At 46.2% G+C, this 24,539-nt stretch overlaps 1 protein-coding gene across 3 annotated transcripts in view; it reads left to right on the forward strand.

Annotated features, from left to right (window-relative positions):
• Positions 1 to 24,539, forward strand: part of GTF3C3 (general transcription factor IIIC subunit 3) — a 63,359-nt gene that overhangs the window by 262 nt on the left and 38,558 nt on the right. For all 3 annotated transcript variants that reach the window (XM_056538475.1, XM_056538478.1, XM_056538476.1), the window contains exons 2-6: positions 4,266 to 4,415; positions 7,542 to 7,656; positions 9,830 to 10,023; positions 19,304 to 19,427; positions 23,002 to 23,193. In XM_056538475.1, coding sequence (XP_056394450.1) covers positions 4,314 to 4,415; positions 7,542 to 7,656; positions 9,830 to 10,023; positions 19,304 to 19,427; positions 23,002 to 23,193 — 727 coding nt within the window. In that variant the 5' untranslated portion in view covers positions 4,266 to 4,313. The remainder of the gene's footprint in view (positions 1 to 4,265; positions 4,416 to 7,541; positions 7,657 to 9,829; positions 10,024 to 19,303; positions 19,428 to 23,001; positions 23,194 to 24,539) is intronic.

A 24,539-nucleotide genomic window follows, 5' to 3' on the forward strand; every position in this document is an offset into this window, starting at 1 on the left:
GCATCTTCTGCTGCGGCTTTAACGTGTTTTCTGCTTTGGCGATCACTCCTCTCTCAGTAAAAAACTGAAAATTAAAAAAATTCATAAAACATCCAATACAGTGTGAACATGGCTTATAAAGTGGATGATCTTTGCAGCATGTCCCGTCCATTTCTGAACATAAGGCTTTGTTCACACTATGAAATTCCCTCTGATTCCGCTGCACTAATCTAACATTGGTGGGGATGGGTCTTGCACTTGCCCATTCCCTGCGGAATTTCCGCCGCAGAAGTTCACACACCGATTGCATGAACATGTTCATTCTTTCGTCGGAATTATGTGGCGACTGCCTTGCAGTCAATGGTGATGGCGCGGGTTCGCAAGGTCCTAGTGCTGAAGGATTACAGTGGCGGATTCTCAGACAGAATCTCTCACCCAGAATATCATTGGATGAAGATTCTGCAGTGTGAACATAGCCAATGTGGAGTCCATTAGAATTACGGTATAGGATACGGACCCACTAGTTGACCACTTTAGGTGCCTTGTGCTCAATCAGTCAAATGGTGTTTTTCCGGCCCCCTTTTATTTTTGGCCATGTTCACGTGACGATTTGCTAACACATTGCATAGGAACATTGTCATCCTGTCACATTGTGGTGCTGACACCCATGGGTGTACTGGGACGGGTCCCACAGACTTGCGCTCAGTCAGTCAAGTGCAGGTACGCCGCAGTAAACCTCAGCAGGCGTCACTCAAAGTAAGAAAAATCTATTTTTTGTGACTCTTTTTTTGGCCTTTCTTTTTTGTTCTGTTCACATGACGATTGGCCACACGTTGCACATGTATGTCGGCTTCCTGTCTCAATGTGGTGCTGACGTGTCCGTGGGTGTTCTGGCAGAGGTCCTGCAGACTGTGTGTGATTGGAGAATCAATAGCTATGATGGGGGTCCATGCCGGTTTGTGCTCTGATACATCACATTCCCATTTTGACAGGCTGCCGGCGTATACAGTGACCCCCCCAACCTACGATGGCCCCGACATACGATCATTTCAACATACTATGGTCTCTCAGAGGCCATCGCATGTTGAAGGCAGCATCAACATACGATGCTTTTGTATGTCGGGGCCATCGCATAAACGGCTATCCTGCAGCGCTGACTGCTTCAGCTGCCACCGGATAGCCGTTTATGGTGCCCCGTGTGCTCCGGTGATGGTCTCCTACCTGTCCTCGGGACTCCGGCGCGTCCTCTGTGTTAAAGGAAAACTGTCACATGTTCACTCCTGCACTAACCACAGGTACTGACTGAGGGAGGGGGGGGATCAATATTCATAAGTGGGCGGCGCTGAGGTCACAGTGCCACTAGGCTACTGAAAACCCCTCCCGTGCCAGTTACGCCCACATTTGCATATATAGAAAAAGTAAGATTGCGGGCGAACGGCCGGACGGATCCGGGCAAGGTAGGGATCATATGAATCAGCGCCCCTCGCACCATCAGTACCTGTGGTTAGTGCGGGAGTGAACATGTGACAGTTTTACTTTTAAAGAAGTAGTATGATGGAAAAAACATATCCCCTATCTGCTGGATAGGAAATAAGTTTTAGATTGCTGGGGCCCCCCGTGATCTCCTGTATGAAGCCCCAGCTCCCCTCTACAGTGGCGCGTCATTACTCCCGCCTGAAGTGGGGGCCACCACGCCCCCCTCTATAAAGGGGAGAGCCGAAGATTGCCGAACAGCTCTCCCATAGAGATATATGGAGGGGGTGTGGTGGCCCCCACTTTGGGCGGGAGTCATGACGCGCCACTGTGGAGGAGAGCCGGGGCTCCATGCAGGAGATGACAGGGGTCCCCAGCGTTCGAACTCCTGTGGATTGGGGATACGTTTTATTTTGTTGATACTTCTCTTTTAATGGTCTATTCACACGTACAGTATCCTGTTCAGGATTTTCTGCTGCAGATTTCAATGTAAACTGAATGACCGAACACAGCTTCAAATCCTGCGCATCAAATCTGCGCAGAATACTGTACATGTGAATAGACCCTAAAGGGGTACTGCAGCCAAAATTAACTTTTTCCCTATCCACAGGAGCGCTCCTATATAAATAGAGCATGTGTATATAAATAAATAAACCACACGCTCATCACTGAGCGAGACGGGGTCCCGTCCCAGAAATTGCAGGGGTCCCAGCTAGGGATCGACTGACATCGTTTTTTTAGGGCCGATACCGATAATCGGTGGAGGTTAGGGCCGATAGCCGATAACTTATACCGATATTCCAGTATAAGTTATCGGCTATTTATCCCCCCGCGACACCGCTGCAGATCATTGATTTAAAGCGGGCGCTTTAAATCAATGCACTGCAGTGGCTTTTGCGGTGCCATAGGCCGCCGCCGCCGCCACCACCCGCTTCTTTCCCCCTACCTGTCAGGGTGGTCCGGGCCATCCATCCTTCCTGTAGTGTCCGGCGGCATTCCGGGTGGAGGGTGAACCGGCCCGGGCTGTCCTTCTTCTCCGGGGGTGCTCTTCTACACTCCGGGCAGGCTCCGGCCTAGTAACGAAGCATAGACGCCGTTGCGCAGTGTCGCCCGTGCGCAGCGACGCACCTGACGTCACGTCGTAGCGGCGTCTATGCAGCGTACTAGGCCGGAGCCTGGCCGGAGTGGAGAAGAGCACCCCCGGAGAAGGACAGCATGGACCGGTTCACCCTCCACCCGGAATGCCGCCGGACACTACAGGAAGGATGGATGGCCCGGACCACCCCCATTACGGGTAAGTTACATTTTTTTTTTATTGACTCGGAGGGTGGGGTAGGTCGCGGAGCGGCGGGTCGGGTGGGGGCGGTGCGGGGCATTATCGGCTTATCGGCAAGGTAATTGCCGATACTGATAATGCCCAAAATCGTGATTATCGGCCGATAATATCGGCCATACCGATAATCGGTCGATCCCTAGTCCCAGCGGTCCTGTGGAGAGGGGATAAGTTAATTTTGGCCCCTTTAATGCAGCCTTAGCTGGAAGTCAGTGGGGGAAAAAATAAGACTTGGTTTACACTGAGGAATTTGTCAGGAAAAATTCCGGCCGGAGATTCCGAGTGTGCACTGCACCGACTGGATCAGAGGGCAATGTCCTCCGCTCGGATTCCCCCTAAAGAATGACCGCGATTGTTCTCTTGATAGCGGCGTGTCGGGCAGTGATGTCACCTTAGCCTAAGTAAGGCCTCTTTAGCTATATGGAACTCCATTGACTATTCGGTCAAAACGACGGGAGTTCAGCAGAGAAAAACTACAGGTAAACCACCCGATCCCAGACGGACCCATTCAGTTCATTGGGACCCGGTGATGACCTGGTGGAGTCACATCAAAAGTTTGTTAAAGTGACAGTAACGCTTTAAATATCACTGAACCTCAGTAGCACATATCCCCATTTTAATAGGATGCGCTGGCAATAATGAAGGACAAGACTTACTGGAAGGTTTACATAAAAACAGTGTGATCAACTTTCTCATATATCATGTGACCTGAAGATTCTCCAGAAGACACCGGAAGATTCATCAAAACCTGTGTAGAGGAAGAGTGGTGCAGTTGCCCATAGCGACCACTCAGATCATTTTTAAAAAGGCATTCTTAAGTGGTTGCTATGGGCAACTGCACCATTTATGGGAAAATGGTTACTTTGTATCATTATAAGACAGTGTTTTCCAAACAGTGTGTCTTCAGCTGTTGCAAAACTACAACTCCCAGCATGCCCGGACAGCCTTCGGCTGTCCGGGCATGCTAGGAGTTGTAGTTTTGCAACAGCTGGGGGCACACTGTTTGGAAAACACTGTCCTAAACATACATACTTAGGCTGGGTTGACACCACGTTTTGTTAAATATGGTTCCCGTATACGGCTGGGAGAAGGGGGGCTTAATCGCGGCGCCCGCACTCAACCGTATTCGATGTATGTCTATGAGCCGACCGGAGTGAACCGCAGCCTCCGGTTGGCTTTGTTTTCGGCCGTATGCGGTTTCCCGACCGTAGGCAAAAACGCGGTCGACCATGTTTTTGCCTGCGGTAGGGAAACCGCATACGGCCGAAAACGAAGCCGACCGGAGGCTGCGGTTCACTCTGGTCGGCTCATAGACGTACATTAAATACGGTTCCCGAATATGGCTAAGTGCGGGCGCCGCGATTAAGCCCCGCCCACCCCTCCTCCCAGCCGTATACGGGAACCGTATTTAACAAAACGTGGTGTGAACCCAGCCTTACTCTCTGGGCGTTCATCTAATGTCTTTCCTTGCATTTTCCAGGTGAAAGTCCTGACAATTTCTGAAAACTTGTGCCAGTAGAAAGTGAAAATGTCTGGGTTCAGTCCGGAGCTTATTGATTACCTGGAAGGGAAAATATCTTTCGAGGAATTTGAGCTACGCCGCGAAGAAAGACAAGCACGTGAGAAAAAGGTATGGGAGAAAAGAGGACAGTAGTAAGTAGGGGTGGGAATTGGCAAGAATCTGGCTCTACCATATGTATCGTGATACACGTATGACGATACGATATATCGCGATATATCCCGAATCTGTCTCAAAAACGATATATATTGCGATTTTTACTCACGCAGTGATACCAAATATGTTTATTTTTATTATGTTTACATGTTTTTATATAGGAATAGGGGGTGATTTGAACTTTTAATATGGAAGGGGTTAATGTGTGTCTTTTAAACTTATATTAAAAAATGTTTTATACACTTTATTGGACTTTTAGGAGGAATCATTTGATTCCTCAGACAGATTAATAGAGTCCTGTTGAACTCCATTGCTCTGTGATCCATTGATAGAGCCTAGTCCAGCCAGGCTCTATCAATGACGGAGCCACGGGACAGGAGGTAGTAGAGGTAAGCCCTCCGGTTACCTCTGTAGTGGATCACCCGCCCGCAAACGAGCTGCGGGGGGGTGGGTGGCGCGATCCACCCCACTAGCCCACCAGGGAGCATTCACAGGTCCCTTTAGATGCTGCTGTCAGCTTTGAGAGCGGCGATCTAAAGGGTTAATAGCCAGCCACGGCGATCGCTGCATGCTGGCTATTAGCGGCGGCCCCCGGTTACTGAAAACAGCCGGGGGCTGCAGAGTATGGAGCGGGCAGGAGTACGCAGCCCGCTCCATACAGACTGCTGAGCGCCACATGCTGGCTATTAGCCGGGGGCCGCAGAGTACGGATCGGTCACGAGTCGGGAGCCTGCTTCATACACCCAGAGCACCGCCGCGCTGGTCAGGTCCGACCCTGCTTGCACGAGCCAGAAAAATTCACCTGCCTGGCGCCCGTAACTGCACATCCCCAAAAAGATCGATTCAAAAATATTTTGAATCAATACCGTATCGCCAAATGAAAAATCGCCATAATCGAGTTAATCGTTTTTTTTTTGTTTCTTTTTCTTACACCCCTAGTAGTATTAGAATCTACCAATGTAGTGATCATGAATGAAAACTGAATGAATGCTTATGTTCTCTGGTGTCAAGAGGCGTTCCAAAGCCCCTGAAGTGCTGAGGGCTAGAACACCTCATGGCCCCCCCTTCCATCCCTGTCCCTGCTAGACTGACAGTCATGGCTTGGCCTCCAAATTTGAATTCCTGCTATGTGCTTATGAATTGTGCTCTGGTGTGGGATTAGGGAACAGTGCCCGGCCAGTAAGCAGAGAATTCCCTCTGACCTATTCGCTTTAAGGGTACGTTCACTTGAGCGGATCCCCAGCTCTTATTACCCTATGTAATAGAGCAGGGGAGCGGCCGCCATGTGTGCGAGTACAACGTGCATGCGCAGCGACTAGCACATCGCTTCAGTGTGTCTGCTTGTAGCAGCGTATTGCAGCTCCGAGCAGACACCTGTAAAGGCAGCATACAGCAGTCCTTCAGCGGCGGATCCGCAGTGTAATACACGCATGTCAATCGGATCATGTGAACGTACCCTTAAAGGCATAGTCCGATGGGAAAACTTTATTTTTAATTTTTTTTTTTTTTTTAATCAACTGGTGCCAGAAAGTTAAACAGATTTGTAAATTACTTCTATTAAAAAAATCTTAATCCTTCAATTACTTATTAGCTGCTGATAACTACATAGGAAATTCTTTTCTTTTTGGAACACAGAGCTCTCTGCTGACACCATGAGCACAGTGCTCTCTGCTGACATCTCTGTCCATATTAGGAACTGTCCAGAGCATATGTTTGCAATGGGGATTTTCTCCTACTCTGGACAGTTCTTACAGACCCCTTTAATGTTTCAGGACTCTTGTCTTTAATCTCCAAATCGTACATCCCACAATTTGGTTCATACACATATTACACCGAGTCCTATACACCACATTTGTGGAATTGCAATTGATACTCTGTTTAATAGGAAAATGTAAATTACATGTGGGATTAAACTCTGTACATACCCAGGTTAATCCACATGTCCTGCAAGAATGGCTGCCACACTTATACAAACCACATTAACTAAGCCAATTTCTATAGCAAGTTCCTATAGTTAAAGGAAATGTGTCACCTGCACTAACCTGTAGGTACCTGCAGGTAGTGCAGGTGACACTGATGACAACGGTACTAACTTCAGCTTCGGGCCCGTCACTAAGCTCCGCCCATGCCCCAAGCCGCTGCTGCTCTCTGCTGGGCCCCGCTGCTAGAGAACAGCAGCGGTGACGTCACTAAGCTCCGCCCATGCCCAAAGCCGCTGCTGCTCTCTGCTGGGTCCCGCTGCTAGAGAACAGCAGCGGTGACGTCCATATGCTCCGCCCATGTCCCAAGCCGGGCCCGGAGCTGAAGCTACCGGAGAAGATTACAGGGGATCCCCTGCACAGAACGGGACAAGGTAAGTACCATTGTCATCAGTGTCACCTGTACTATCTGTCGATAGGTGACACTGGTGACAGATTTCCTTTAAGGTCCGACATAGCACAATGTTGCAGCCATCCCTAAAAACATACTGCAATATATCATCATCACACAGGACATGTAAGTTATGTTTACCTATTTTATAGGGCTGCACCTAAGGATGATTGTCAAAATCGATTAATTGTCCGATTTTTATTTATTTATTTATTTTATAACAATAAATCTGATAAAACTGTCAACTGCATTTTTGGCATGTTCCAGTGTGTAGTATATCCCTATTCTGTAACACCTTAGTTTCCTCTGTAATATCTCTGTCATATGGCATACTTTAGAGTATATTACAATAGCACTTGGAGCACCTATAGCTCCATAGCATAAAGCCATATCCTAGTTCATCCTCACAGCCTACATGCAAATGGCTTTGCTATTTATACGAGGTATAAAAGTCTTTCCTCCATCATTCTGTCTTGGTAAATTATCTGTTTCATGTTAGCGCCATCACCCATCCTACATGGGCCCTCCTTTCTGCTTGCTGACCATAGGATAGCTTCCATAGGATTGTCCACACAGTTGTTGGGCTTGTTGCATTGAAACTCCCTTGGTTGGCAGGTTTGAGGGTTACTGTAACTAATTGTGCAGCTCAAATATAATGTAAAAATCTATTAATTTTATACATTTTAATGCTTCCTTATTATGTTTTGTTAGGATACGGCAAATGTGGGATTTTCAGAAAAATCAGTATGTGACACAGATGATCCTGAGGTCCCATCCACCTCTGCAAAATTCCTCTCAACGCCTAACATATACAATGAGGATAAAGGTATGTGCCATTGATATTCTCCTCTACTAGTGCTGTGTGTGACTGATCTCATTCTGTGAGTTTGGGGTGATTGATGCTATGTGACTTTTTCCCTTCTAATTTTAATACATATTTAAAGTACGTCTTTGCCTTTTTTAAAGGAAAACGGTCACCCACTCACCCGCACACACCCGATACACTGGGTTATAGTGCGGGTGAACAGGAGAACGATGCGGGGTCTCGGACTGCTATACCTACCTGCAGTCCGGAGCCCTGATCCTCCCAAGGTCCCCCTCTTCCAGATTTGACTTGCGCTCTGCAGGTGGGCCCGCTGGCTAGATTTAAATATTCATAAGCACTGGTCACGGGAATGCTCAGTATGCACTAACGCTCACGTGACCAGCGCTTATGAATATTTAAATCCAGCCGGTGGGCCCGACTCCAGAGCGCAAGTCAAATCTGGAAAAGGGGGACCACGCATACAGGGGAAACGCAAAAAAGCTCACCACCAATCTGAACAGTCCGTAAAAGTCCAAGGCACTGGATAGGTATGGAAGCACGGAGTATCAATGGGCCGTATCCCATGTAGACATAGCAGCAAAATAGGTGAAAATCCAGCTCCAAGAAAAAAAGAATAAAATCTTCAAACTTTAATAATCCAGATAAAAAATAAAAAAAAAGCAACATGTCACAGTAATAGTTGATAAACGTTGACCCGTTTCATGCTCAAAAGTAGCCCTTAATCATGGCCATGATTAAGGGCTACTTTTGAGCCCGAAACGCGTCAGCGTTTATCACTATGTCACAGTAAGAGTGATAAACGTTGACCCGTTTCATGCTCATAAGTAGCCCTTAATCATGGCCATGATTAAGGGCTACTTTTGAGCCCGAAACGCATCAGCGTTTCTCACTCTTACTGTGACATGCTGCTTTTGTTTTGTTTTTAATCTGGATTATTAAAGTTTGAAGATTTTCTTCTTTTTTCTGGGAGCTGGATTTTCACCTTTTTTTTGCTGACCTTCGGAGGAGCGGGGCTCAAGACTGCAGGTAGGTATAGCAGTCCGACGCCCCGCATCAGTCTCCTGTTCACCGGTGTATCGGGTTATAGTGCGGGTGAACGGGTGACCGTTTTTATTTATCCTCCTGGTTTGTATCACACAGATGGTAGCCCACTGCTCCCCTTTCCTTTACATGTCCCTGGTGAAGTCTTCAAGGAAAACGGTCATCTGTTCCCCACACTAAACCCAATACACTGGATTATAGTGTAGGGGAAGAGGAGACTGATGAGGAGTTAATGGGTTAAATACATTACATACCTGCACTCCGGAGATCTGTCCCTCTGACGATCGGCATTCATCTTCAGTGAATTGTGGCTCAATATAAATATTCATTGTCGCTGGTCATGTGATGCAAACAAAAGCTGCGAGAACAGCGGGGATGTTACAAGTAAAAAGGCAGGAGAGCACAGTCTAATACAGTATAATATGAAAGGTTAAAAATTATGAAAAATCCTGTTTATTTGGCAGATGTCTAAGGTGTATGGTCAATTGTACAACCTGCTTATACATGGTGACTGGGGTAACACAGTTAGAGATGAGCAAACTTACAGTAAATTCGATTCGTCACAAACTTCTCGGCTCGGCAGTTGATGACTTTTCCTGCGTAAATTAGTTCAGCCTTCAGGTGCTCCGGTGGACTGGAAAAGGTGGATACAGTCCTAGGAAAGAGTCTCCTAGGACTGTATCCACCTTTTCCAGCCCACCGGAGCACCGGAAAGCTGAACTAATTTATGCAGGAAAAGTCATCAACTGCCGAGCGGAGAAGTTCGTGACGAATCGAATTTACTGTAAGTTCGCTCATCTCTAAACACAGTCTAACTCAGTGTTTCCCAAATAGGGTGCCTCCAGCTGTTGCAAAACTACAACTCCCAGCATGCCCGGACAGCCTTCGGCTGTCCGGGCATGCTGGGAGTTGTAGTTTTGCAACAGCTGGAGGCACCCTATTTGGGAAACACTGGTTTAACTATAGGTCTGTCTGTTATTGTCCTTTTTCCTTGGCAGTCAACACCTCGCTCCTCCTTTTATGGATGCTACTTGTTATTACCAGAAAACCCCCATTAAAAATGAACATTATCAAGTGTTGGTAATGTAAGTTGGGTTTAGGTTTTCATGAACATTTTACTGCTTGTTTCTAGAGGATGAAACATCCGATGGTGTCAGCAAGTCGGTTCAAAAAGTATTTGCATCAATGATCGGGGAGGATGATAGAGATGATGGAGAGGATGAAGACGAGGAGGACGACGGAGAAGAAATCTCTGAACAACCATCAGCTGGTGATGTCTTTGCCCTGGAAATGGAAATTAACAGAGAAAACAGAAAGATGATGAAGGTATTTTACATGTTAGACAAATAATAAAAATCAACTAAATGTCAACGATTTACAAGGGTGCCCCATTCCTATGTACAGGGGAAACTCGAAAAATTTGAATATTGTGCAAAGTTCATTTATTTCAGTAATGCAACTTAATAGGTGAAACTAAAACAATGCAAGATAGTTCAAGCCGTGATTTGTCATAATTGTGATGATTATGGCTTACAGCTCATGAAAACCCCAAAGCCCCCCCAATTACTATGATCTGGGGAGCCATCTGCTGGCGTTGGTCCACTGTGCTTCATTAAAGGGGTAGTACAGTGCTGAAAAACTTATCCCCTATCCTAAGGATAGGGGGTAAGTTTCAGATCGCAGGGGGTCCGACCGGTAAAGCCCCCCTGCGATCTCCTGTACGGGGCCCCGGCAACCCGCGGGAAGGAGGCGCGTCGACCGCCCCACAAAGCGGCGGCTGACACGCCACCGCAGTACAACTCTATGGCAGAGCCGGAGCGCTGCCTTCGGCAATCTCCGGTTCTGCCATAGCGCTGTATTGAGGGGGTGTGTCAGCCACCGCTTCATGCAGTGGTCGACACCCACTATCTCGCCATCAAGATGGGCACTGTACAGGAGATCGCGGGGGGCCCCAGCGGTTGGACCCCTCGCGATCTGAAACCTATCCCCTATCGTTAGGATAGGGGATAGATTTTTCAGCACTGGACTACCCCTTTAAGTCCAGGGTCAACGCATCCGTCTACCAGGAGATTTTGGAGCACTTCATGCTTCCTTTCCTTTTAAGTTGCATTAATAAAATACAATGAACTTTTGCACGATATTCAAATTTTTTTACTTTTACCTGTATATGTGAAAACATGACACATGAAATCAAACCTTTTCTTTGCTGAAGTAAAATATTCTACGCCTCTGTGCGTAATTGTTTTGTCATCCATTATACACATGACTCAGAGTAAATCTGAGTGTTTTACGGAAAGCAAAGTCTGCAGACGTGTGGACTAATTTTAAACCTTTTATCCTTGTCTTTAACCCCTTAAGGACACATGACGTACTGGAACGTCATGTGTCCACTCCCGATCTATAACGCGGGGCCACGGCGTGGCCCCGCGTCATAGCGGTTCGGGCCCGGCCTCTAACAACGGCCGGGACCTGTGGCTAATAGCGCGTGGCATTGATCGCTGTGCCGCGCGCTATTAACCCTTTAGACGCGGCGTTCAAAGTTGAACGCCGCGTCTAAAGTGAAACCGAAAGCATGCCGGCTAGCTCAGTGGGCTGTTCGGGATAGCCGCGGTGAAATCACGGCATCCCGAACAGCTGACAGGACAGCGGGAGGGCCCCTACCTGCCTCCTCGCTGTCCGATCGCCGAATGACTGCTCAGTGCCTGAGATCCAGGCATGAGCAGTCATGCGACAGAATCATCGATCACTGGTTTCTTATGAGAAACCAGTGATCAATGTAAAAGATCAGTGTGTGAAGTGTTATAGGTCCCTATGGGACCTATAACACTGCAAAAAAAAAGTGCAAAAAAAAAGTGAATAAACATCATTTAACCCCTTCCCTAGTAAAAGTTTGAATCACCCCCCTTTTCCCATAAAAGAAAAAACACAGTGTAAATAAAAATAAAAATAAACATAAATGGTATCACCGCATGCGGAAATGTCCGAATTATAAAAATATATCGTTAATTAAACCGCACGGTCAATGGCGTGCGCGCAAAAAAATTCCAAAGTCCAAAATAGTGCATTTTTGGTCACTTTTTATATCATGAAAAAATGAATAAAAAGCGATCAATAAGTCCTATCAATGCAAAAATGATACCGTTAAAAACTTCAGATCACGGCGCAAAAAATGAGCCCTCATACCGCCCCATACACGGAAAAATAAAAAAGTTATAGGGGTCAGAAGATGACAATTTTAAACGTATAAATTTTTCTGCATGAAGTTATGATTTTTTCCAGAAGTGCGACAAATTCAAACCTGTATAAGTAGGGTATCATTTTAATCATATGGACCTACAGAATAAAGGTAAGGTGTCATTTTTACCGAAAAATGTACTACGTAGAAACGGAAGCCCCCAAAAGTTACAAAATGGCGTTTTTTTTTTTCAATTTTGTCTCACAATGATTTTTTTTCCCGTTTCACCGTAGATTTTTGGGCACAATGACTGACGTCATTACAAAGTAGAATTGGTGGTGCAAAAAATAAGCCATCATATGGATTTTTAGGTGCAAAATTGAAAGAGTTATGATTTTTTAAAGGCAAGGAGCAAAAAACGAAAATGCAAAAACGGAAAAACCCCCGGTCCTTAAGGGGTTAAGGATTTCCCTGCCAAAGACATATTTCATATGTTCTATGCCAAGAACTATTGAGATAGGTCCTGGCTCCTACAGGCTCCATCTCAGGCTGTATAGCAGCTGCAGTCTTGATCTTGGAATCGTTTTAACCCCTTAAGGACCACGGGCGTATGGGTATACCCTTGCTCGCTGGTACTTAAAGGAGAACTCCAGAACATAATAATTGTCCCCCCATAGTGCCGGCAGTAAAAAAATAAAGATGTACATACCTTCCTCCGCTCCCCCTGGGCCTCCGGTAACCGGCTCCGGTCTCCGCCGCGATCCACTTTCTGGTGGTCAGATGAATCAGCCAATCACCAGCCGCAGCGAAGTCAGACTCGTCCGGCGATAGGCTGAGCGGCAGTGTGATGTTTTCGGCCCCGGCCGCAGGTGCCGGTGTAGTGAAGAATTTTGTGTCTTGAAGCGTTCTCACACTGCCGCTCAGCCTATCGCCGGCCGAGTCTGACTTCGCTACGGCTGGTGATTGGCTGAGCGCAGTATGATTCATCCGACCACCGGCAACCAGGAAGAGGATCGCGGCGGAGACCGGAGCCGGTTACCGGAGGCCCCGGGGGAGCGGAGGAAGGTATGTACATCTTTATTTTTTTTTACTGCCGGCAGTATGGGGCGACAATTTTTATATTCCGGAGTTCTCCTTTAAGGACCAAGGGCGTACCTGTAAGCCCGTGGGAATTTCTGTCCCCGCCGCAGGCATCCAGTTCCAATGCCCACAGGGGGGAAATTCACACCGGCGATTTGCGGCGAATACGGGTCTCCGGTGACCCGGATAATAAGGGGGATCGGGGGTGTCCAAGACATCCCCGGTCCCCCTAAAGGGATAGGTGGCACCCCTCCTATCCCTGCTATTGGTCAGTCAGAAGCGACTGACCAATAGCAGATCGGGGGGGGGGGGGGGGGGGGGGAGTTCAGTTTCCCCACTCTGCCCACCCACTGTAGTCCGGGCAGAGCAGGGGAACAGTTGTGACTGGCGCAGGAGGTCACTTACCATCAGCGGCAGTGGGCGGTGATGTACGTGCGGCTGGCTCCCTGGTGCAGACTACAGAAGCCGGTGAGTTGCCTAGCAACATCTGGAGAACTACAGTTTGAGACCACTATACAGTGGACCCTAAACTGTATCCCTCCAGATGTTGCAAAACATGCCAAGACATGCCCAGACAGCTGTTTGCTGTTTAGGCATGCTGGGAGATGTAGTTTTGCAACATCTGGAGGGCCACAGTTTGGAGATCACTGTGCAGTGGCCTCTAAACTGTGGCCCTTCAGATCTTGCAAAACTACAGCTCCAAACATGCCCAAACAGCTGTCTCGGCATGCTGGGAGTTGTAGTTGCGTACCTCCAGCTGTTGCATAACTACATCTCCCAGCATGCCCTTTGGTGATCAGTACATGTTGGGAGTTGTAGTTTTGCAACAGCTGGAGGCACACTAGTTGGAAAATACTGAGTTAGGTAACCATCTAACTGAAGGTTTTCCAACCAGTGTGCCTCCAACTGTTGCAAAAGTACAACTCCCAGCATGTACGGTCTGTCAGTGCATGCTGGGAGTTGTAGTTTTGCAACAGCTGGAGGTTTGCCCCTTCCCCATGTGAATGTACGGGTACATTCACACGGGCGGGTTTACAGTGAGTTTCCTGCTTCAAGTTTGAGCTGTGGCAAATTTTCCGCCGCAGCGCAAACTCCTAGCGGGAAACTCACCGTAAACCCCCGCCAGTGCGAATGTACCCTAAAAACACTACGCTACACTAACACATAATAAAGGGTAAAACATTACATATACACCCCTTACAATCCCCCCCCCCCCAATAAAAATGCAAACTTATCGTACGGCATTGTTTCCAAAACGGAACCTCCAGCTGTTGCAAAACAACATCTCCCAGCATTTCCGGACAGCCACTGACTGTCCAGGCTTGCTGGGAGTTTAGCAACAGCTGGAGGCACCCTGTTTGTGAATCACCGGCGTAGAATACCCCAATGTCCACCCCTATGCAATCCCTAATTTAGTGCTCAAATGCGCATGGCGCTCTCTCACTTCAGAGCCCTGTGGTATTTCAAGGAAACAGTTTAAGGCCACATATGGGGTATTTCCGTACTCGGGAGAATTTGCGTTACAAATTTTGGGGGACATTTTCTTCTTTTACCCCTTATGAAAAGGAAAAGTTGGGGTCTACACCAGCCTGTTAGTGTAAAAAAATATATATATTTTACACTAACATGCTGGTGTTGCCCCATACGTTTTATTTTCACAAGAGGTAAAAGGAAAAAAAAAGACCCCTAAAATTTGTAACGCAATTTCTCCTGAGTACGGAAATACCCCATATGTGGGCGTAAAATGCTCTGCGGACGCCCAACAAGGTTCAGGAGTGAGAGCGCACTATGTACAGTTGAGGCCTAAATTGGTGATTTGCACAGGGGTGGCTGATTTTACAGCGGTTCTGACATAAACGCTTAAAAATAAATACTCACGTATGACTCAATTTTGGAAACTACATCCCTCACGGAATGTAACAAGGGGTATAGTGAGCCTTAACACCCCAAAGGTGTTTGACAAATTTTTGTTAAAGTTGTATGGGAAAATTAAGAAAAATTTTTTTTTTTTACTAAAATGCTGGTGTTATAGGAAAAAAAAAAACCAAAATGTATAGCCCCATTTCTTCTGAGTATGAAAATACCCCATATGTGGATGTAAAGTGCTCTGTGGGCGAACTACAATGCTCAGAAGAGAGGGAGCGCCATTAGGCTCTTGTAGAGATTCGCAATTGAAGGCCACGTGTGTTTACAAAGCCCCCATAGTGCCAGAACAATGGACCCCCCCACATATGACCCTATTTTGGAAACTACGCCCCTCACGGAATGTAATAAGGGGTGCAGTGAGCATTTGTGCCCCACAGGTGTCTGGCAGATTTTTGGAACAGTGGTCCGTGAAAATGAAAAATGTAATTTGTCATTTGCACAGCCCACTGTTCAAAAGATCTGTCGAACGCCAGTGTGGTGTAAATGCTCACTGCACCCCTTATTAAATTCTGTGAGGGGTGTAGTTTCCAAAATGGGGTCACATGTGGGGGGGGTCCACTGTTCTGGCACCACGGGGTGCCTTTGTAAACGCACATGGCTCCTGACTTCCATTCCAAACAAATTCTCTTGCCAAAAGCTCAATGGCGCTCCTTCTCTTCTAAGCATTGTAGTGCGGCAGCAGAGCACTGGACGTCCACATATGGGGTATTTACATACTCAGAAGAAATAGGGTTACAAATTTTGGGGGGCATTTTCTCCCATCACCCTTTGTAAAAATGGTAAATTTGGGGGGAAAATGCACTTTAGTGAACATTTTTTTTTTTTTTCATTTACACATCCGACTTTAACAAAAATTCGTCAAACACCTGTGGGGTGTTAAGGCTCACTGGACCCTTTGTTATGTGCCTTGAGGGGTGTAGTTTCCAAAATAGTATGCCATGTGGTTTTTTATTTTTTGCTGTTCTGGCACAATAGGGACTTCCTAAATTTCCCCCCAAAACCATTTCAGCAAAATTCACTCTCCAAAATCCCATTGTTGCTCCTTCCCTTCTGAGCCCTCTACTGTGCTCGCCGAACACTTGACATACACATATGAGGTATTTCCTTACTCAAGAGAAATTGGGTTACAAATTTTGGCGGGCTTTGTCTTCTTTTACCCCTTCTAAAAATAAAAAAACTGGGTCTGCAAGAACATACAAGTGTAAAAAATTGAAGATTTTGGATTTTCTCCTTCACTTTGCTGCTATTCCTGTGAAACACCTAAAGGGTTAACAAACTTATTGAAAGTTATTTTGTATACTTCGAGGGGTGCCGTTTTTAGAATGGGTTCATTTATGGGGTATTTCTAATATGAAGGCCCTTCAAATCCACTTCAATACTGAACTGGCCCCTGAAAAATTCCGATCTTGAAAATTTCGTGAAAAATTTGAAAATTGCTGCTGAACTTTGAAGCCCTCTGATGTCTTCCAAAAGTAAAAACATGTCAACTTTATGATGCAAACATAAAGTAGACATATTGTATATGTAATTTATTTGGAATGTCTATTTTCCTTATAAGCTTCAAAGTTAGAAAAAATGCAACATTTTCAATTTTTTCATAAAATTTTAGAATTTTTCACCAAGAAATGATGCAATTATCGACGAAAATTTACCACTAACATAAAGTAGAATATGTCACAAAAAGCAATCAGAATGAAAGGAAAAAGCATTTCAGAGTTATTAATGCTTAAAGTGACAGTGGTCAGATGTGCAAAAAAAGCTCTGGTCCTTAAAGGGGTACTCCGGTGCTCACACATCTTATCCCCTATCCAAAGGATAGGGGATAAGATGCCTGATCGCAAGAGTCCGGCAGCTGGGGACGCCCGTGATCATGCACGCGGCACCCAGTTTCTTATCAGTCCCCGGAGCGTGTTCGCTCCGGGTCTGATTACGGTCGACCGCAGGGCCGGCGGCGTGTGACGTCACACCTCCGCCCCCCCCCCGTGCATGATCACGGGCGTCCCCAGCTGCGGGACTCCCGCGATCAGGCATCTTATCCCCTATGCTTTAGATAGGGGATAAGATGTGTAAGCACCGGAGTCCCCCTTTAAGGGGAAAAGGGGCTTGGTCCTTTAGGGGTTAAAGATTATTTGCTTTTAAACAAGCCCAAGATCAAGATTGTAGCTGTTAGACAGCCTGAAATACAGATGGGTTAAGTAAACACTGCATAATAGTTCCTTTGTAGAAGGGTCAGCGGTTTTGGTGTTGTCAGTTTTCGGAGACTGGAGGAGGGAGTGTACCCCCTTCAGCCAAAAAGTATACATGCTCTGTGATTGGGAATATTTGTTTTTCTCCCAAAATAGGAGTGATTAGAGGAGCACTTGCACATCTTCTCAATTCTTTACTCTAAACTGGACCTATTATTTACTCCATGACTGGGATGTTTAGCAGCGTCTGGATCATGGTGTCAAATAAACTCCACCAAAAACTCCCACCACACAGTAAAACATCAATAAAGATTCTACATTTGACACTGTCCCTAGGGCTAGGCGGTATACCGGTTCATACCGAATACCGAAATTTTTGTGCCGCACGATATGAATTTTAACCCATACCGCAATACTGGTTTGGCCCCTCCCCCTGGGGAATGAAGGAATTATCAGCCCAGCGCTGCGCTGTCCCCACATCAGGAAACTAATCATATGTGACCTGCGAGCGCTGTTCTGCCCCCAATTAATTATTTGCCCAACGCTGTCCCCATCGGGGTAAATACTCACATATGTCACCCGCAAGCGCTGCCCTCCTTGTCCTCCTGTTTGTTGTGGCCACCGGCGCTGACACTCTATACCAGTGGTCTTCAACCTCCAGATGTTGCAAAACTACAGCCGTTGGCTGTCCGGGCATGCTGGGAGTTGTAGTTTTGCAACAGCTGGAGGTCCGCAGGTTGAAGACCACTGCTCTATACTGTATCCCTATGCCCGGGCTGCAAAAGGTTAACAAAATAAACTTTAACTCACCTTCCCAGTCTGTCCGGACCAGCTTCCTAGGGAATGCAACGTCGGACAGCCATCAGCCTATCGCCGGCAGCAGTGATGTTCCATCTCGGCCGGTGATAGGTTGAAGCCGGCTTCTTACGGGACAGTGGGCTTAGCTTATCACCGGCCGAAGCAGAACATCACTGCGGCTGGTGATAGGCTGATGGCTGTCCAACGTTCACGTCCCCAGAAAGAGCGTAAGGCCAACGTAGGAACATGCGTTAAAGTTTTTTTGTTTACCTTTTGCAGCCCGGGCGGCCGCAACAAACAGGAGGATGAGGAGGGCAGTGCTTGCGGGTGATGTGAGTAGTAGCCCGATGGGAACAGCGCGGCGCTGGGCTAATAATACATTTTTTTGGGGGGGTGGGGGGGGAATACCGTTATATACCGTGGAACCGCCATAAGTTTCAAAAATACAGCGATACACATATTTGTCCATATTGCCCAGCCCTAACTGTCCCTATTTTGATCTTTTAGGGTTAAGTCTACTAACTGCTTCTTTGGAGATACCTTTATACCGTAGAATCATTGCTAGAACAGTTGTCACTGTAGGAATGTCTAAAACATTTTTGACAGATGAAAATGGTTTTCGTTAAAGATCTTTTTTACACAGAGACTGTTGCCATTAAATATCATTTTCAGTATTTGGCCACTTAGGACGTAGTATGCTTTATTGCTTTCATCCCATGGACCTCTCATGGTTCGTCTGTTTTGGCGTTATGCCGCTGTAACACTGGTGCTGATAAACTGCAGAAGGTTTGAATGTTTCATCCATATTATGGTGGCAAGGAAGCACCCATACGATGCCCACATCAAAGCTGCAATACATTTTATTAGGTTGAGAGATTTAGGATTATTGGTTAGGGTTAGAGTTTCTGTAGGGAAATGAAAAATTTATATAGTCATATAATGCCAAATTTTATTTGCGTGCAAAATTGGTTGTCTCGTTCCTGTGTTTTTTTTATTTATTAATTTATTTATTTTTAAAGCTCACGCATGTGACTATAGATGTATTTAGTATGTACAGACTCATCACATCTTACAGTTTATAAACAGTACATTGACCCAGATTTACTAATCTGCCTGAGGACAGAAACTGTCTGGTTCTTCCTTATCAACCAATCTCAGCTCATGTTTTATGTCTTAATTAGCTCTGTTAAAATAAAAGCAGAGCTGTGATTGGTTGCTGAGGGGAAACAAGACAGATTCTGTCCTCGGGCAGGTTGGTAAATCCGGCCATTGTGTTTGCAGCGTGTACATTTTTGCTGCAAATCGGATACAAAATGTCCAATCAGGGAAAAGGTTCATCATAAATTCTTTTCATTATGGTTCATCTTGTTAATGACTTTGAAGAAAACTCATAATTATGCTATGTAACTGATCCCTTTTTAATGTGCATTTCTCTGTTCAGGCTAAAAGACCTCGTAGTAAGCTCCCTAGGGCTCTCAGGGGCCTCATGGGAGAGGCCAACATCCGCTTTGCCCGAGGAGAGGCAGAAGAAGCCATCCTAATGTGCATGGAAATCATTAGACAAGGTATGCCGCCATCGTAGAAATGTCAAGGTTTAAATGCGTGTCTTTGTTTCCTGGTTGAAAAAAGGAAAGTTGCACTAATTTGGTAGCTGGGCCTGTACATCTTTTTTAAAGAAGTTGTTGTTGTGTTTTTTATTATTTTTTTTAACTAAAGACTCAAGTTAAACAATTTGGTCAGACTTGTCATACAAAAAGATATACCGCATATACTCGAGTATAAGACAAGTTTTTCAGCGCGATTTTTCGTGCTAAAAACGCCCCCTCCTCGGCTTATACTCGAGTGAACTCTCCACTTGTCAATCCCTTCCCAGTGGTCTTCAACCAGCGGACCGCCAGATGTTGCAAAACTACAACTCCCAGCATGCCCGGACAGCCATCGTCGTTGCGGGCTGTCCATTTTCACCGGGGGCCCTCTTCTCCGTGCTTCGGGCCTGCCCCGGACTAGTGATGTTGCCTTGACGACGACGCACAGGGACGTTCATGCGCAACGTCCCTGTGCGTCGTCGTCAAGGCAACGTCACTGCAGCGGATGGTCCCTGCAGCATAGATGGCCCGGACCAGCTCACCCTAACTTCACACCGAGGGGAGGTGAGTACATAACAAAAGGGGGGGGGGGGGGCTGGATGATGCCGAAGGCCGCAGTGGTCTTCAACCTGCGGACCTCCAGAGGTTTCAAAACTACAACTCCCAGCATGCCCGGGCATGCTGGGAGTTGTAGTTTTGCAACATCTATAGGTCCGCAGGTTGAAGACCACTGATGAAGGGATTGACAGGCGGTGATGATGAAGGGGGGGATGATGTATTTCCCACCCTAGGCTTATAGTTGAGTCAATAACTTTTCCTGGGTTTTTGGGGTGAAATTAGGGGCCTCAGCTTATACTCGAGTATATACGGTAATAGAGATCAGTGGACCTCAGCTGCTAGACAAGTCTCATTCTCCTCTTCTGTTGAAGGAGTTATACAAACATTAGTAAAAAGATCGCTGAGCACTAAATACATTTTTAGGAACCATAGGGTAGCATACATGGCATCTTTAGTTGTGTCAGTGAAAAACATATTGGAACTCTCACTTCTAAGCTTGGCTAAAAATGTATGTCTAGGATAATGCCCCAATTATATTGATTGAGTTGTCTGGCCCCACAAAATTCTTCTGAGCCTCAGCCTATAATAAAAAAAAAAAAAAAAAAAAAAAAAAAAAAGTTACTCTCACCTTTTTCCCCAAGCTGATCTGTCCTAATGGTGCCTGGTACTGGGTAAACAGCACCAGTATAAATTTGATATTGCCGCATGGGTAACTGTCTGAACTATTAAAATAAACAGACTTTAGTACTACAAACACTAGGGTGCAATGCTCTGCACATACCCCATGGGTCATGGGTAAAGCGGTGTGCCCTGTACACCACTTTACACATAGGGGTATATGCAGAGCATTGCACCCTTGTGCCTGTGGTACAGACTCTAGGATGCAATACTCTGCACATACTACCATGTGTATAGCAGTGTGTAAGTAGTACACACACACTGCTATACACATGGGGGTATGTGCAGAGCATTGCACTCTAGTGTCATCTACAGACACAAGGGTGCAATGCTCTGCATATACCCCTAGGTGTGTAGCAGTATGTGCAGAGCATTGCACCCTAGTGTCTGTAGATGACACTAGAGTGCAAAGCTCTGCAGATACCCCACATGTGTGTGTCAATATGCACTGCGGCAGTAACAGTGGCAGGGCGCATCAAACAACAGGAAACTGGGTGAGGTCCTCCAGGGCAGGCTAAGGCTCCATAAAATGGAGGCACAATGTAGTGCATCCAGAAACGGCGGGGGTGGGGAGGAGAGCAGAGCAGCAGCACGCGTGATTGGTGAGAAGTGGGTCAGCGAGGGTGGGACAGGGACTTACCGTACAGAGGGTGCGGCCTAGCACCTGACCGCCCGCCCGCAGCAGCCTTATGAACGCTGGCGCCTGGTCAATGAATCGTCCGATTATTCAATAACTAGATTCGTCGACAACGAATCCCGTTATCGAATTTTATCGATTTTATCGAATAATCGTTGCAGCCCTACTGTGAATGCACCCTTAAGGGTAGGGTTACACACTGCACATCCACAGCGTATCTGATGCTGCTGACGCACTGCCAGCAGTCACAGAGTAACTGTAGAATGAGCTCCCTGCTACGGTCGGGTAGCTCTGAGTCCGCTTGTGACTGCCACTGGGAAAGCGGACATGCAGAGCTATGGGGAGCAGGAAGCTTGCTCTGCCGACAGCACATCCGCATCATCAAATTTGCTGCGGGTGCGCTGTGTGACCCTATCCTTATGGTGTATTCACACATACAGTATCCTGCACATATTTCATGCTGCAGATTTCAATGTAACCAAATACGGCTTCAAATTTGAAGCACCAAATATATGCAGGATACTGTATGTGTGAATACACCCTTAGGGTTAGTTAGCTCCTCCTTATGATTGGCCGCAGCAGATTTTGCTACCCATTATGCAGACCACTAGGTGTACTTGGTAGTCTGCGATACTAATGAGCGGCTGCTTCTGCCTGGCTAACTCTCCTGTGATTGACAGCATTCTGTTTGTGAGGAGTATTGAACGCTGCCAAACACTGGCAGGTGGGCAGGCCAGAGGAGCCGCTCATGAATATCGCGGACTGCTGAGCTTACAGTCTACTGCAGTGTTTCCCAACCAGGGTGTCTCCAGCTGTGGCCAAACTACAACTCCCAGCATGCCCGGACAGCCTTTGGCTGTCCGGGCATGCTGGGAGTCGTAGTTTGGCCACAGCTGGAGGCACCCTGGTTGGGAAACACTGGTCTACTGCAAAAGCTGAGATTGGAAATAACCCTGTTCCTGGCTGGTCAAGTCCTCAGATGCAGTGTTCATAAGGGACCATGGCACCTAAAGGTTCTCTCTCTGTCCTCTTTCTTTACCCTTAGGCCTGCCAAATCTCAGTTCACACTTACATCTGGTTATAAAGCTGCTGGCTGTAACAGGCCCACGTCTACCCCACACAGATGCTGTCTGAAAGCCTCAGCCACCTGCCAGCTAAAAAGGAATTGGAAAAGAATTAACACCTTTTGTTTAAGTTCCATTTCAATTGCTTGGAAATACAGAATCTGTTAATAAATAAGTTGACTAAAGTCTCATTCCTTTATACACGTCAGTTCAGCTCAGTTTTCCCCGGGCTCACTGGGGGAGTTGTTTGTGGTATCTGGCTTGTCATTTGCAAGGCTGAACGTCTCCTGCAGTGTTTTTTAAGCTAAAACCTTTCTAGTATGAAAATGGAGAAAAAGCCCGATGAAAGCTGATACATTTTTGTATCTGTTGTGACATCAGTTGAGGTAAGTTTTTGCATCAAAAACCAATGTAAATGGAATGGAATTTTTTTTTTAAATAAATCAATAAAAAAAAATTTTTTTTTAAATAATAAAAAAAAATAATAATAATATTAATAAATATATAAATATATATATATATATATATATATATATATATATATATATATACCCAGCTTTACCATTCACCATGTAAGTTGTTACAGAACTGATCCATTTTTTTTTTTTTTGTAAAGCTCCACTGGCTTACGAACCATTCTCTACCCTTGCCATGATCTATGAGGACCAAGGAGACATGGAGAAATCTCTGCAGTTTGAGCTGATAGCTGCTCATTTGAACCCCAGCGACACAGAAGAATGGGTCAGGCTGGCAGAGATGTCTTTGGAGCAAGACAACATCAAACAAGCCATCTTTTGCTATTCCAAAGGTTTGTTCAATGTTTTGAAAAATTAATTCAATTGATCAAGTAAATATATTTTGCTTTAGCAACCTGAAACCTGGTTACATGACAAGTATGCTTCAATGAAGGAAGCATAACCCTTGGCAAAGCCCCTCTACACCAACACCACAAGGGGCTAGGGTATGCGTGGATCAAGACCCTGCACATTTGGTCTGTAATAACTCCTCTAATTCTTTTGGTAATCATTTTTCCCAATAAAGAAAAGCATTTTCTATTAAACTCCAGCAAAATGAAATTACCTTTTATATAGCTGCACATGATAAAGCTATATAACTTTGCAATGTGAAGTGTAATGTTTGCTGTGCACTTACCCAGTTTCTCTCTAGGCAAGGAGTCCAGGAGATCTTATCTCACTGATGACTAGCGTCTACCATAGACGACACTTCACACTCCCTTTTCCCTTGCTCAGAGAGCTGACAGCTTCAGTGTGTCATGTTTTAGTGTCCCTGATTGGCTGGAAGGCAACACACCTCCCTCCCTGCTCACTCTTACATCAGCCCCTCCCTGCAGCTCACACAGGAAACAAGCCCAATGTGCGCAGTTTTTTTTGCTGACTCAACAGGATTTTTAAAGGGTTACTCCGCTCCCCAGCGTTCAGAACACTGTGTGCGGGCTTCCGCGTTCACGCCCGCCCCCTCGTAACATCAAGGCCATGTCAATAGACTTGAATTGAGGGGGTGGGACATGACGTCACATGATGGGGTGTGACATCATGAGGGGGCGGGCGTGAACACGGAAGCCCGCACACAGCGTTCTGAACTCAATGTTCTGGACACTCTCCTACTCACTTATTGTCTGCAGCAAAATTAATGGTTCCCCTGTTACCGTTAAAACCTTTACAGCCATACTGAAAAGCCATCAGATTTACAGACTGGACGAACAACACTAATTTTCCTTGATGTTTAGAGGCCTTGGATTACTTTTAGGGAAACAAATTGAGTGTGCTATACACTTAGTTCAGTTTTAATATGCTTTCTTAACATAAAAGATACGTTTACCTGAGTACATTTTCCCTTCCCTTTTTCTTCACAGTCAATGGGGCTGTCCATATTCTCATGATCAGGCAGGGTCTGTACTCTCGAACCCCGACTGATAAGAATTTTTTCACATTTCCCTAGGACATGTTAAATGTTTTTATTTTTTATTAACAGGTGCACTTTAAAGGGGTACTCCGCCCCTAGACATCTTTGGATAGGGGATAAGATGTCAGATCGCGGGGGTCCCGCCGCTGGGGACCCCCGGGATCTCCGCTGCAGGACCCACCTGTTGCGGCTTCCGGAAACGCTGGAGGCTTCGGCTCCCTAGACCGTGAC

Source organism: Hyla sarda, chromosome 9 (genome assembly GCF_029499605.1).
Source record: "Hyla sarda isolate aHylSar1 chromosome 9, aHylSar1.hap1, whole genome shotgun sequence".
Taxonomy (NCBI): Eukaryota; Metazoa; Chordata; class Amphibia; order Anura; family Hylidae; genus Hyla; species Hyla sarda.